This window comes from Primulina tabacum, chromosome 8 (assembly GCF_025594145.1).
Source record: "Primulina tabacum isolate GXHZ01 chromosome 8, ASM2559414v2, whole genome shotgun sequence".
NCBI lineage: Eukaryota > Viridiplantae > Streptophyta > Magnoliopsida > Lamiales > Gesneriaceae > Primulina > Primulina tabacum.
The window spans coordinates 2,257,763-2,270,384 of NC_134557.1; the positions used below are offsets into that span (position 1 = coordinate 2,257,763).

A 12,622-nucleotide genomic window follows, 5' to 3' on the forward strand; every position below is an offset into this window, starting at 1 on the left:
ACGAATTAGTTGTAAATGATTAAGTAAATAATGCTTTAGAGGTAAATAAGAAATTAGATCAAATTGGTCAATGAGTCGACTGATAGAATCTGGAGTTGACTCGGTGTGTGTTTTAGGCAGAAATCTCAAGAAAAAAAATCATGTAAATTATTTTTATATTGTCAAAATACTCTTCGATCATGTCAATGCCACAATATAGGATGATAAAATCCCAACTTCCACTTTACTTATTTATTAAATTGCATAATGAAGAAGGTAGTGTTGGTGACCGGCGCTTCTGGTTTCTTGGGCGGTAGAATTTGCCATGCCCTCTTTAACCAAGGTTACCACATCAAGGCATTTGTTCGCAAAACCAGCGATCTCTCCAGCTTACCTCAGCCGGCCCACGACGGTGCAACCGGCGGGACTCTTCAACTTGCTTACGGTGATGTTACCGACTACCAGTCGCTTCTTGAAGCTTTCTCCGGTTGCCACGTCATCGTCCACGTTGCTGCCCTCGTTGAGCCATGGCTTCCTGACCCGTCTAGATTCTCTGTCGTAAGCTTCTCCCTCGACTATATTTTTTGGGCGACAAAACTGATTATTTATCTAAACTCGGCTCTTATCTGACTTTGTTGCATGAGAATCATTTGTCATAGGTCAATGTTGGAGGGCTTAAGAATGTTTTGCGAGCATATAGAGAGACCGAGGGTGTAGAGAAAATTATCTACACATCATCGTTTTTTGCCTTGGGGCCAACTGATGGGCGTATTGCAGATGAAACCCAGGTGGAGAAAATTGTTTACTGTGAAATTAAGTTAAAAGATTGATTTTTTTTCCCTTGGGGTTTAGATGGAGAATTAATCTTTGTGGATATTTGTTTATCGTAAATTTCAATAGATGCATCCTGCCGGGCGTTTCTGTACAGAGTATGAGAAATCGAAAGTAATAGCTGATAAGATTGCTTTAGAAGCTGCAGAAGAGGGGATACCTATACTTCCTGTTTATCCAGGAGTTATATATGGACCTGGCAAAGTCACTACCGGAAACGTGGTGGCGCATCTGGTAAAAATTATTTGCGATTTTACTCCGGTGTAGCGTATCTTATGGACTAGTTAGGCATTGATGACTGCATTTAATCAAAACGCATGATGTTGACACCACCATGTTTTTCAGAAATGATATTCCTAGGAGATGTATAATGAATATTATTTTTGAGATGTGGTTGATTATGCTGAAATTTGAGGTATTAATTTCTGGACTAGTTAAAGCATATTGTATACCAATACTGGAACATGAATGCAATACCTCAACTCATTGTTTAATCAGGAAATATTCGATCTTGTTGTGATTATATTACTCTGGCAGTCAATTTAATTTTTACTATGTGGATGTTAGACCTCGATTCTGTCTTAGTCATTGTTATGATATGATTGTTAGTACAGTCTTTTAGGTGAGGCTCAGGTAATAAGCTTTGGATGTTCATCCTTGATGAGTATCTTCTTGTTTCAGGGGACATTTTTTTTCCCTTTTAGTAACTGCTTGCTTTCTTATTCTTTCTGTCAGCTCGTGGAACGTTTTAATTGGCGGTTACCTGGTTATGTTGGCCAAGAAAAAGGATTCTCATTCTGCCATGTGGATGATGTAGCACAGGGTCACATTGCAGCAATGAACAAAGGTCGAGTGGGTGAAAGATACCTTCTGACAGGAGAAAACGCGTCCTTTAAGGATGTTTTTGATCTAGCTGCGTCCATAACTCATACTGCAAAACCTTCGTTTGGCCTCCCACTTTGGCTTGTTGAAGCATATGGATGGTTATCTATTCTTTTCTCCAGATTAACGGGGAAGCTTCCCTTGATCAGTCCGCCGGTATGGAATTTATTGTGTTTCTGTTAACTGTGTTCTTTTTCTCAATTTATTGCGTGTGAACAAATTTCATTTTTGTGAACTTGGAACCCCTACTATCTATAACTTCAGACGCAAAAACAATGATTGTTCCCCATAAACAAGATGCTGTTTCCAATTGAAGCCATGTAATAACTGAAGTTGGAAATTTTTTAGTTTTGCAATTTATAGGCTGAGACCAAATGGTCGTAGATATTGTCGCAACTACAATTTATTCCCTTAAGTTTTTGGTAAATACTGGATTTTATCAGGAACGCTGGATTAGTTCTCAATTTTATTGCAGATTCTCTTTTCAGAGAGACCATACTGTCTTGCAAATACATTGAATGGTAACAATGGTTTGAATTACATAACTCTAGTCTGTCTTTGCCAAAGATCTTACTTCTACGAGTTGAGGTTTTCAATAACACTTGGTGTCTTCTGACATGTACGCACGTGTGCTGACTTATACTTGATTTCTGCCCTTGCTTGACAGACTGTAAGCGTTCTTAGGCATCAATGGGCATACTCGTGCGAAAAGGCTAAGACGGAGCTCGATTATAACCCAAGAACTTTGGAAGAAGGCTTAACAGAGATGCTTCCATGGTTGAAAAGCTTAGGCTTGATTAAATACTAGTAAACATTTCTTGATTCCACATTTATATACTGTAATCTTTTTACCTCGATGTTGATTGTACAATGTGTTTGGCTTCTTAATCCTTTTTTTTATTATGAAATCGCAGACTTGTAAACATTTCACCGTGTCAACAGTTACTACAAATATTCTTAAAACAATAATTTATATTGTGGAAATGTTCATATGACGAATTTCCACATAACAAATAAGATAAGATATTTTGTGTGAATTAAAAAATGACATATTTACTTGGTTTTTTTTTTAAATTGTTCAAGGAAGTGTAGCAAATATGATATAAAAAAAAGTCTTTAAATATTAGATGTAAAATAAATTTTAAAAGGTGTTCTTGTACCGAGCTTTTTGGTCGGAAACTTTTCAAGTACAGGATATTTGTTTGCTCACTTAATTTTCACAAATCAACATTACTATTTCAATTCTATTCTAATCATTTATTTAATATTCTACTATTAGTTATGTTTCAAATTCTTATATAATCAAAATGCTAAAAAAATTTAAAATGTAAAATAATCAGAAAAAATTTCATGAAATAATCTAAAGAGTCCATTAAGAGCTACTATACGCATTTCAAATCAGCAAAATTCTTGCTCATTCCTCCTCGTCTTTCACTCTCTTTTCATTTGCTCATTGCGGAAATAAAAAAAAAATTTCTGAACCAGCAAGCGGAAAAAAATGGTGAAATATGAGAAAAGACGGCAGCAAAGATTGGAAGAAAACAAGAAGAGAATGGAACAGCTCCATCTCCCTCTTCTCTCTCAGGCAGTCAAGAATGCTTCATCTCTCAAAACTTCTCCAGTTCAGCTCTCTCTCCCTCTCTGTGTGTTTTCGTATGATTTCATTTTTGTATTGTGTATGTTAACCTCAAGTACCCTCTTTTTTCCATTTTAATGAATGGGAAGATGAAGAAAATAAAACCACGGGTGGCAAGAACTGAGCTTGTTTCTGTAAGAAGATCGAAAAGATTCTCCAGCAAACCAGTAACCAAATACTATGAGGTACGGCGGTCCTTTTTCTTCTTCTTTCCTAATCGATTATTTGCTTTTAATTTCGTTATTTTTCAAGAATTTGGATTAAACTTGTATGCCCGGTAGCAGGTTACTGTTTACGAGCGTGTGCTGATTCCTCGAAGGTTCAATCTTGACTTGGGTTGGATAAAATGCTGATTTATGCTAGTTGAAATCCCTTATAATTTTCCATACATTTTGCTTATGTTAGTTTGCTTGGATTATTCTAGGATAACGAATGGCACAAGAGATATATTGAATCGAGTGTATTATGCACCAGACGAAGCAAGGGGGAGTGACGATAAAGAAAGCTGAGGAACTGGAATCAACTCTGGGTTCCGATTATCCCTCATTTGTCAGATCAATGCTTCCCTCCCATGTCAGTGGTGGATTTTGACTGGTGAGCTTCGCTATTTCAGTTAGTTCCTTACTCTTAGACTCTGCTTAACTACCATTTGTTTTTATCATCGTTTTGGGTATCAACTTTTTGGAATACAAGAGTTATTTCATCGCAATAAAATTTAATGATCATTCTCTTGGAATATACAAATAAATCAAGTAATGTGTTAATGATAAATGCGGGGCTTTCATCTGATTTCAGCAAAAGACAACTTCCAAGAAACGGTGGAGTAATTTTATTGATAGACAAAGAAGGAGAAGAGTGGCCAGTGATCTACCTGGCTCGGAAATCAGAACTTAGTGGAGGATGCAAGAAGTTTACGGTTGCTCATACTTGGTAGATGGTGATGCACTTGTATTTCAGCTAATTCGACCTACAGTTCTAATGGTACAAAGTTTATATTATTACATCAAAATATGTTGAATGCCAGTTTTGTATTGAGCGCTATAAGTTGGAGCAGATTCGTAATATAGTTAATGCGTGATTTCATGCTATTCCTTCAAATAGAACAAAATTGCTCTTGCTACTGTGATCAGTCCACTCATACTTATATATATACCTTGTTGTGTAACTCATGTCGTTACGATGGTTTACTAGGTGTTTGTGATAAGGGTGGAGAGCTCTGAGAAGATTGCCAATGCTGATACATCCATGGATGGACAGACATTATCTTGATTGAATCGCTGAAGATGAACGTGTCATAGGTAGTGCAACAATTTCACATGTATATAAATCTTGTGAAAAAAGCATTGTATCATTTTGCCTAATATTTACACACACAGAGAGAACTAGAAATGGAGTTGGATCATGTGAATACCTTCATTTTATTAAAATCCAACATGTCCACATCACATTGTTTCAGAAAAAGCTGCTGCTTAATGTCTTGCTGAAATCAAACATGTAACACTATTTCTTCTCCCAAACTGCATAGTCATTTCCAGAGGTTGATACCTTAAAATCAGGCGGAATTAGGTTCCCAAGATCCATTTTCGGGCCAATTTTCGAAATAATCTTATTGTCAATCTTTGCCACGTAGAGATCAGCATCAGCAGCCAAAATCTCCACTTTACTTGTTGCTACGATGCCATTTCTTGCTCGAATCGCACATAATACAGCAATTTCATCCTTCTTCCCCCAATCAAAGAAGTGGTCATAAAACTGAGTAGAAGATAAACGAGTAAATCAGCGTCATCCATTCAGCTAAGGCATCCTAAACGCAGTAAAAAGAACAAGTATTTTTTTTTTTTGAATATATACGCCAGCAATGAAAAAGTTACCACGGACGGAATTCCAGGATGGGTTAGGATATAAGCATATCCTTGCATGATTTTGTCAGATGGAAATGGCCATAAGTTTTGTGTGGATCCCGTATCATGATTGTCAATAAAAGTGACGGCATTGTTAGGCAAAATGCCTATCAACCCCGGAGGATGTCCATTCGAATCCTTCAATCTCCACAATTCTCCTTGCACAGCAGCTTGAAGTATTCCCTTTGTAGTGAAATCAAAAGCTGTGACACTCCCGCCACCATTCTGAACCCACTGAACCAGTTCGTTCCGATGCCTATCTTGATTATATTCTGGTTTCCCATCCTGTCCATAGGAAAGGGAGTCCCAGAGTTCCCCAACTGCCAAATCTGGGGACGTTTTTTGCATATATATCTTGGTTATGCTGGGAGAATATCCCTTCACAAAATCAAACCTCCATCCATCAAACCCGATATCCGTCTTGAGCCAGTTAAGCCAATCTGATAAATCATTTTGCACCTTTGGATTCAAATGATCAATATCGGGAGCGGGTTCATACCCTTCTCCTGAATCAAGATTCCCATTGCCATCTGAATATTGGGTATCGTCCCTGCAGATGAATGACGGCCCCCAATCGAGTCTATCATCGGGAGTTCCTCCTTCAAAGATGCAGTATATTCCTCTGTCATCCTTTTTCTCAGCAGTTCTGTGGTTTATAACAATATCATCAAGGACTTTGACGCCCTTCTCATGGAACGACTGGGTTAATGATTTAAGTTGCCCCCCATTTCCGTACTTCGAAGCATCAAGGTCGTATAACCTTCCTGGCAGATAACCTGCATGATTATCATTTTATATTATGATGAACTAATTCCTAATCTGCATTTAGCCATTAGTCATAAAGCTGTTGCAAAGTTCTGCACACGAGAGAGGTTTTTACTTTTATAACCACATCATAAACCGTAACATACAAGCTGCGAAGATAAACATGGCTCGAACACATGTCACACACACCACATAGTGTGACCAACAAAACAAAATATCGTTGGATGCAGATGTAAGACATGTTCAGCAGGGTTTTCCTGTGATGTGATAATTAAATCGTCCACAAAACCCGCGTGATCATGTTTCCATGTGTCAAAAACTAAAACAGTAGAATTTGAGGAGCAAACTAAAAAAGAAAAAGGTGGACTCAACTTGGGGTGCAATTGAATGAGAAGGCGGCGGCAGCCAAACGTGAGTGAATCCAGCACTGGCTATGTCGGGTACGACATTCATAAGCGAGTTGTACAAGCCCCCTTCCTTGTTGCTTGATTCCCAGTTGAATCCCTGGTGATCAAATCAGCACGCGCACATGTTAATCTAAATCTAAAAAAACAAATGTACGGGTACCCACAAATTCATCAAACTTTAACCACAAGATCATGCAGATGATAATCAAACCAAGCAAAAGAAAGATCGAAATGTATATACACCTGAAACAATAGAGTAGCAGAGACAAAAGCCGGCAAGAAAGAATGGAAAAACAGAAGAGACGAAACAAGAGTCTTCATGATTATCGCTTCTTCTTCTTTGGCAACGACTTGATTGATTAATATATACAATCTATGAAAATAAAAGTGTGTTTAAATTTAAAAGAAAAACAAAAAACAAAAATGTAATATTAGTATCATATAAGGGTAAAATTGAAAAAAAAAAGTTGGTATCCTTCTAGATAGTTATTATCATGTCCTCACACTTAATAATATAGTATAGATTATTATATTATTATTCAACTTTCAAATTGCCTAACGCGGTAATAATAATATTAGGTGTAAAGGATACGGTTTTCATTGACTCGGTGAATCTGAATTTGAGGATTTAAAAGTGCCTTACAAGCTAAGAGATTAGTACAATTCAACGTTCATTAGGAAAATACCGATTCAAAATATTTTAAAATCAATTTTTAATTGTAAACAATTTAGGGGGTGATATTTGAAATTGCATTAAGTAGTGGGCCAATTTGCTATTAACCATTCAAATCTTTGGCACAACACCTGCGTATGTATGTATGGATGGATGGTTGTTGTCTTCCACTCTCTTATCCAAAAAGTTTCGATCTTTTCGTCGATACGCTCAATTGCAGAGATACCCAGTAAGGAAATCTTTCTTTAAACTCTTCCCGCCCAACATTTGTGAAGACCCATTGATCAAATATTCCTTTATTTTTCCTCCCGTTTTGTGGTCTTCATTCTTGTTTATTCTGATTTCGTTTCGTGTGTATATGGTGAACTGTTCTTGAGATGAATCAGTTGCATTTGGTTTTATAGTACTACGGCTATATGAAACTTGTTTTCATTATAGCAGTGATAAAGATATGGAGTATTTATATATACGCCACATTCCCTTAACAATGTATATTAATATGTTCTCCTTGCTTGAACAGTGGACCCGATATTGCATTTAGCTTGAGGGACAGTTTGGGGTTGATTCTATAGATTTAGGGTCAAACGTGCATTTCTAACAAATTTATGCATAAAAGTTCGTTTTTTTTGGGAGCCAATTGCTGCTTGGTTCCAAATGATAGAGGGCTAGTCAAGTTAGCCGGACTCCTAAGAATGATGAAGAAGAACAAAATAATATAGATCCGAGAGAAGAGATTTTATTTCTGTGTATCCATGCATAATGATCAATGCATTTCTTTTATACTTCAAATTTGAGTATCTTTCCCAACTAACTAACTGCGTCACAAATCACAATGCAATCTTCCCTTTATACTTTATTAATCGATATGAACTTTATTGTTTGTTAACTTTTTTCTTGCTTCTCTACTGTGTCATTTTTTGTCGTGTCAATCTACCCCTGCTTTGTGTTGTTTAATCAAGTTACAAATGAGGATCATTTGTATTGGTTTGACCCTTTGGTTATGAAATGTTTTTTATGGAGTAAAATTTGATTATTAGAGAGCGTGTTCTTACATGTTGGCCTGTTTATTTTGTACTATGCTCTGTGCTATTTCTCACCATGTCTGTCGCTAATAGCAAGCTTCAATGCATAGAGTGGCGGAGTATTAATTACATTCCTTCACTTTTAATTATAAGCAAATTTTTGTGATCGATGTATGCTTCTAAGAGTAACATATGGTGAAGATTAGTTGAGATTTTTACTGACATGATCTTTTGTTAATTAACTTGTGCCTGCAGATTCATACGTTCTGATGTTATTTGTTCCGTGTCATAGAAGAATAAATTGCCTTTGCCATCTGAAAGACAGTTCAAACAGACTGATTTCTTGATTTGAAATACCCCATACTTTTGGAATAAGTATTTTTGTTCATTTAAAAAGTTTTTGCCAAGTTCGAAACATCTGTGGGTACCAAATTTTTCTACTTATCATACAGATGCAACGCATTTTTCATCAGATGGCCCTCGTTAATCATGTTAGAAAAATCAACGTGCGACTACATTGTCAACATCCAGTTATGTCTGCTGCTTTGTTTTTGGGTAGAAGCATCACGTACTCATGTGACTTGACGACTACAAGTCTACGCCATTCTAGGAGTTTAATCACAGTTGAAACAAAGAAAAATTATACGCCAAGATTTTCTGAAATCAGAAGTATTCTGGATGAGAATGTTGAAGAATTATCCGAAGATGATGAGCTGTGTCCTGTTGACTGTGTTAGAGAGTTTTACACAGATGACGATTTTTTAAGGATCCTCGAAAAGAGCAAAGAATCAAATGCATTAGTGGTGGTGGATTTTTATCGAACTTCATGTGGCAGCTGCAAGTATATCGAACAGGGTTTCACTAAATTATGCAAGGGATCCGGTGACCAGGGAGCTCCGGTAGTTTTTCTGAAGCACAATGTGAGTGTTGCTGCCACGGATTTTCTACTAAACAGGGCCGTTATTTAATCATGAAGTAACTAAAAAGTTTCCTATACTACGTGTGGACTCAGGTGATCGACGAATATGATGAAGAATCAGAGGTTGCTGATCGACTGCGAATACGGGTAGCTCATCTCCTCCTAGCAAAGTTCAAGTTTTTATATATGCATTTTGTCTGATATTTGGGATGTAACAAAGATTAAAGTGATGTGATGCAGAGTGTTCCTTTATTTCATTTTTACAAAAACGGAGTTCTACTGGAGGCATTTCCTACCAGAGATAAAGAACGAATACTCGGTGCCATTCTTAAATACACGTCTCCTGCTTCTCAAGAAGTTGCTTAAACTGTTGTATAACACACGCACCAAAAAAATTTGTATGTGCGTGTTGCTATGTACTCGTATTATATTATACTTGAGCCTCAAAATCACACATTGTAGATCATTCGTTGATGGACTCTAAATGATTGTGAAAATATATATATAAACGTCGACTTGATATTCCAATTGTTTTTTATGTCCAAAGTTCTCGTTTTTCTTCGGAAAAAGCTTGAAGAAGAAACATTTCTCGTGTATAGCTCAGGTGTTTTTATAAATAATTCACTTTATGACTCAACCTGTAATCTCGTTGTGCCTGTAGTATAATTAATTAAAAATTTCTCGAGTATGTCCACTGGTGTTTTTATTAGAAATAAATTTCCAAATCCTGGTGACGAAACAAATGGCCGTCCAAATATATTTCCGAATACTATGATTCTCGTATTTGGTATTTCCCTATGTTACATGGGCTCGAATGCCGGATATATAAGCCGGCAACTCAACTCAACGGCCACAACTACCACCACGGGGAACTCCGACTTGAGGCTCTCCACCAAGGCAGTAACCACCGCCATCCTCAACAACCTACGCCTCGGCCGCCTTCCAAAAGCAGTGTCCATTCTATTCACATATGATGTCCAGTTACCTTTCTCTCTTTATGCCCATCTCTTCAGAATATGCGCCTCAAATAAGGCCATTATTGAGACCCGGAAAGTTGAATCGCATTTAATCACATCATATCCCCATCCGCCGGTGTTTTTGCTCAACAGGGCAATCGAAAGTTATGGGAAATGCGGTTGTTTGGGGGATGCTAAGGAGTTGTTTGATGAAATGCCCCGCAGGAGTGGCGGTTCTTGGAATGCGATCATCACTGCGTACACGAGAAATGGGTTCGCGGGGCATGCATTGGGTTTGTTTTCAAGGATGTTTGCAGAGGGTGTTTTTGCTAGTGAGATCACGTTTGCAAGTGTTCTTGGTTCTTGTGGCATTGCCTTGGAACTTTGGCTATCTAGGCAGGTGCATGGCCTTATTCTTAAATACGGGTTTGTTGGCAATGTTATATTGGAAAGTTCAATCGTTGATGTATATGGGAAGTGTAGTGTAATGAGTGATGCGAGGAGGATGTTTGATGAAATCAGGAACCCGAATGATGTCTCATGGAATGTGATTGTTAGGAGGTATCTTGATACTGGGGATGGAAAGGAAGCAGGGAACATGTTCTCTAAAATGGTTAGAGCGAAGGTAAGGCCGATGAGTTTTACCTTTTCCAATGCAATTCTTGCTTGTTTGAGTTACGGTGGACTTAGAGAAGGAGCTCAAATTCATGGATTTTCCATTAAGATTAATTTGGAAGAGGATGAAGTGGTTTCAAGTACCCTTATTGGGATGTATGCAAAGTGTGGAGATTTGGGTAGTGCAAGGAGGATATTCAACTTTCCTTGTTCCAATAATCTTATTAGCTGCACTACTATGGTATCGGGGTATGCTGTGAATGGCAAAACCACCGAGGCTCGTGAATTGTTTGATCAGATGACACAACGGAGTGTAATATCTTGGAATGTGATGTTGGCAGGATACACACGGTCATTCATGTGGGATAAAGCACTGGATTTTGTCATCATGATGCGTAGAAACACTAAAGAAATTGATCATGTAACTCTTGGGTTGATTCTGAAGATTTGTGCAGCAATTCCAGATGTAGAATTGGGGAAACAGATCCATGGTTACGCTTACAGGAATGGTTTCTACACCAATCTCTTCGTTGGTAATGCGCTTCTTGACATGTATGGTAAGTGTGGGAATTTGACTCGTGCAAGGATTTGGTTCTACGAAATGAGCCACTTGCGTGATAAGGTTTCTTGGAATGCTTTATTGACAAGCTATGCTCGCCATGGATTGAGTGAAGAAGCAATGATGATTTTTGAAAAGATGCTAGGAGAGACAAAACCGAGTAAATTCACCTTTGGAACTCTTTTGGCTGCTTGTGCAAATATATTTGCTCTCGAACTAGGTAAACAAATCCATGCATTTATGATTCGAAATGGTTATGAGATAGACATCGTGATCAACGGAGCTTTAGTTGACATGTATTCAAAATGCCGTAATATTTTATCTGCCATTAAGATTTTTAATTGTGCGGCTTCAAAGGATGTGATTCTTTGCAATACAATGATTTTGGGATGTTTACATAATGGACTGAGTGAAAAAGTCTTTGAACTCTTCGAAACAATGGAGAAAGAAGGTATGAGACCGGACCATGTGACCTTTCAGGGTATCTTGCAAGCCAGTGTTTCTGCAGGTCGAGTTGAATTGGGTAGGCAGTATTTTGAGTTAATGAGTGAGAAATATTGTTTGACACCGCAGTTGGAGCACTATGATGCAGTGATTGAGCTATATGGTCAGTATGGATTTATGGATGAACTTGAACTTTTTATAAATAACATGCCATGCAAGCCTACTGCCCCCATCTTGACCAAAGTATTTGATTTTAGTCGAAAGCACAAGTGTGTTAGTTTAGGAGAATGGGCATCCAATCATCTCAATGAGTTAAATCCGTTGGTTCCATTTCGATTTGAAAGTTCAGACAGTGGCTAAATAGAGTAAACAAAAATCTTAGCTGTGGACTTCAGTCAGAGTTGCAATGCAGCATGTTCATAAAAGACTGGACTCGAGCTGGTTGAGCCAGAAAATGATATTAAATCTCTGCATCAGAGCTATTTGGCTAGCTCTTGTGAAGGGAATAAGCTTGAAAGAGGCTTGATTCAGAGTGTGAAACAGGAAATCTTTGAAAAACATTCTTTTTTGACTTCATTTGTTCCAGGCACTACAAAGAGGAAATCAATTTCCTCTGTTCTATCGACGGCTTGTGAGGCTAGAACAAGGAGGTCCTGTTTCTGCTGCAGGAAATCACATAGAACTATATTGCACAGCCTAAATTTCAGTATGGTGTAAGCATTTTATACTTCACAGCATCTAGATATGAGTGAATTTACATTTGATAGGTTTATTATCCTTATTTACCTGTCTTTACATGCAGAAGTTGGAAGGGATATCTGCACGTCCTGCATGATCGACCGGATCCTTCGTCTTGACTTGTCTTATTTGGTTCTCCGATGAATCCTACATACCAAAGAGGCTCCATGCACTGCATCATATCCGGAATTAATAAATCAAGTAGGATCATTAAATATGTAAGCACAAAAAGTATTAAAAATGAACCATTGGATATTTTTATTTTTTATTTTTTTAATTTTTTTAATGTTTTTGA

At 37.6% G+C, this 12,622-nt stretch overlaps 4 protein-coding genes and 1 pseudogene across 7 annotated transcripts; 4 read left to right on the plus strand and 1 right to left on the minus strand.

Annotated features, from left to right (window-relative positions):
- The first annotated feature begins 119 nt into the window (after positions 1-119).
- Positions 120-2,624, plus strand: LOC142552852 (uncharacterized). The gene is made up of 5 exons (XM_075662721.1): positions 120-537; positions 639-767; positions 880-1,044; positions 1,546-1,848; positions 2,360-2,624. Exons 1-5 carry the CDS (start codon positions 247-249, stop codon positions 2,498-2,500), a joined length of 1,029 nt encoding a protein of 342 aa, XP_075518836.1. The 5' UTR covers positions 120-246; the 3' UTR covers positions 2,501-2,624.
- A 131-nt stretch (positions 2,625-2,755) lies between these two features.
- On the plus strand, positions 2,756-4,648 carry LOC142552854 (B3 domain-containing protein At5g42700-like; annotated as a pseudogene).
- A 79-nt stretch (positions 4,649-4,727) lies between these two features.
- LOC142552851 (alpha-amylase) lies at positions 4,728-6,765 on the minus strand. Its single transcript, XM_075662720.1, has 4 exons — positions 6,645-6,765; positions 6,366-6,498; positions 5,200-6,005; positions 4,728-5,080 (listed from the first exon to the last, which is right to left on the minus strand). The coding sequence occupies exons 1-4, from the start codon at positions 6,720-6,722 to the stop codon at positions 4,829-4,831; spliced, it is 1,269 nt and encodes a 422-aa protein (XP_075518835.1). The 5' UTR covers positions 6,723-6,765; the 3' UTR covers positions 4,728-4,828.
- A 418-nt stretch (positions 6,766-7,183) lies between these two features.
- LOC142552856 (thioredoxin-like 4, chloroplastic) lies at positions 7,184-9,545 on the plus strand. 3 transcript variants are annotated; one of them, XM_075662728.1, is made up of 5 exons: positions 7,184-7,303; positions 8,352-8,471; positions 8,549-9,016; positions 9,109-9,162; positions 9,256-9,545. In XM_075662728.1, the coding sequence occupies exons 3-5, from the start codon at positions 8,549-8,551 to the stop codon at positions 9,379-9,381; spliced, it is 648 nt and encodes a 215-aa protein (XP_075518843.1). In that variant the 5' UTR covers positions 7,184-7,303; positions 8,352-8,471; the 3' UTR covers positions 9,382-9,545. The 3 variants fall into 3 exon arrangements, with proteins under 3 accessions (XP_075518843.1, XP_075518842.1, XP_075518841.1); XM_075662727.1 differs by having other exon boundaries at positions 8,352-9,016; XM_075662726.1 differs by lacking the exon at positions 8,352-8,471.
- Positions 9,546-9,641: 96 nt separating this feature from the next.
- On the plus strand, positions 9,642-12,563 carry LOC142552855 (pentatricopeptide repeat-containing protein At3g26540). Of its 2 annotated transcripts, none has more exons than XM_075662722.1 (2): positions 9,642-12,302; positions 12,392-12,563. In XM_075662722.1, exon 1 carries the CDS (start codon positions 9,703-9,705, stop codon positions 11,947-11,949), a length of 2,247 nt encoding a protein of 748 aa, XP_075518837.1. In that variant the 5' UTR covers positions 9,642-9,702; the 3' UTR covers positions 11,950-12,302; positions 12,392-12,563. The 2 variants fall into 2 exon arrangements, with proteins under 2 accessions (XP_075518837.1, XP_075518838.1); XM_075662723.1 differs by having other exon boundaries at positions 9,642-12,295.
- Positions 12,564-12,622: the final 59 nt, after the last annotated feature.

Bases quoted from the DNA above. Each gene is read 5' to 3' on its own strand.
- LOC142552852 (XM_075662721.1), top strand. From the start codon at position 247: ATGAAGAAGGTAGTGTTGGTGACCGGCGCTTCTGGTTTCTTGGGCGGT. The intron at 538-638 runs GTAAGCTTCTCC...CATTTGTCATAG, and splicing joins ACCCGTCTAGATTCTCTGTC to GTCAATGTTGGAGGGCTTAA. The intron at 1,849-2,359 runs GTATGGAATTTA...CTTGCTTGACAG, and splicing joins TTCCCTTGATCAGTCCGCCG to ACTGTAAGCGTTCTTAGGCA.
- LOC142552851 (XM_075662720.1), bottom strand. From the start codon at position 6,722: ATGAAGACTCTTGTTTCGTCTCTTCTGTTTTTCCATTCTTTCTTGCCG. The intron at 6,499-6,644 runs GTGTATATACAT...TTTGATCACCAG, and splicing joins CTGCTACTCTATTGTTTCAG to GGATTCAACTGGGAATCAAG. The intron at 6,006-6,365 runs TTGAGTCCACCT...ATAATCATGCAG, and splicing joins TCATTCAATTGCACCCCAAG to GTTATCTGCCAGGAAGGTTA.
- LOC142552856 (XM_075662726.1), top strand. From the start codon at position 7,220: ATGGATGGATGGTTGTTGTCTTCCACTCTCTTATCCAAAAAGTTTCGA. The intron at 9,017-9,108 runs GTGAGTGTTGCT...GTGTGGACTCAG, and splicing joins TAGTTTTTCTGAAGCACAAT to GTGATCGACGAATATGATGA. The intron at 9,163-9,255 runs GTAGCTCATCTC...GATGTGATGCAG, and splicing joins CTGATCGACTGCGAATACGG to AGTGTTCCTTTATTTCATTT.
- LOC142552855 (XM_075662722.1), top strand. From the start codon at position 9,703: ATGTCCACTGGTGTTTTTATTAGAAATAAATTTCCAAATCCTGGTGAC.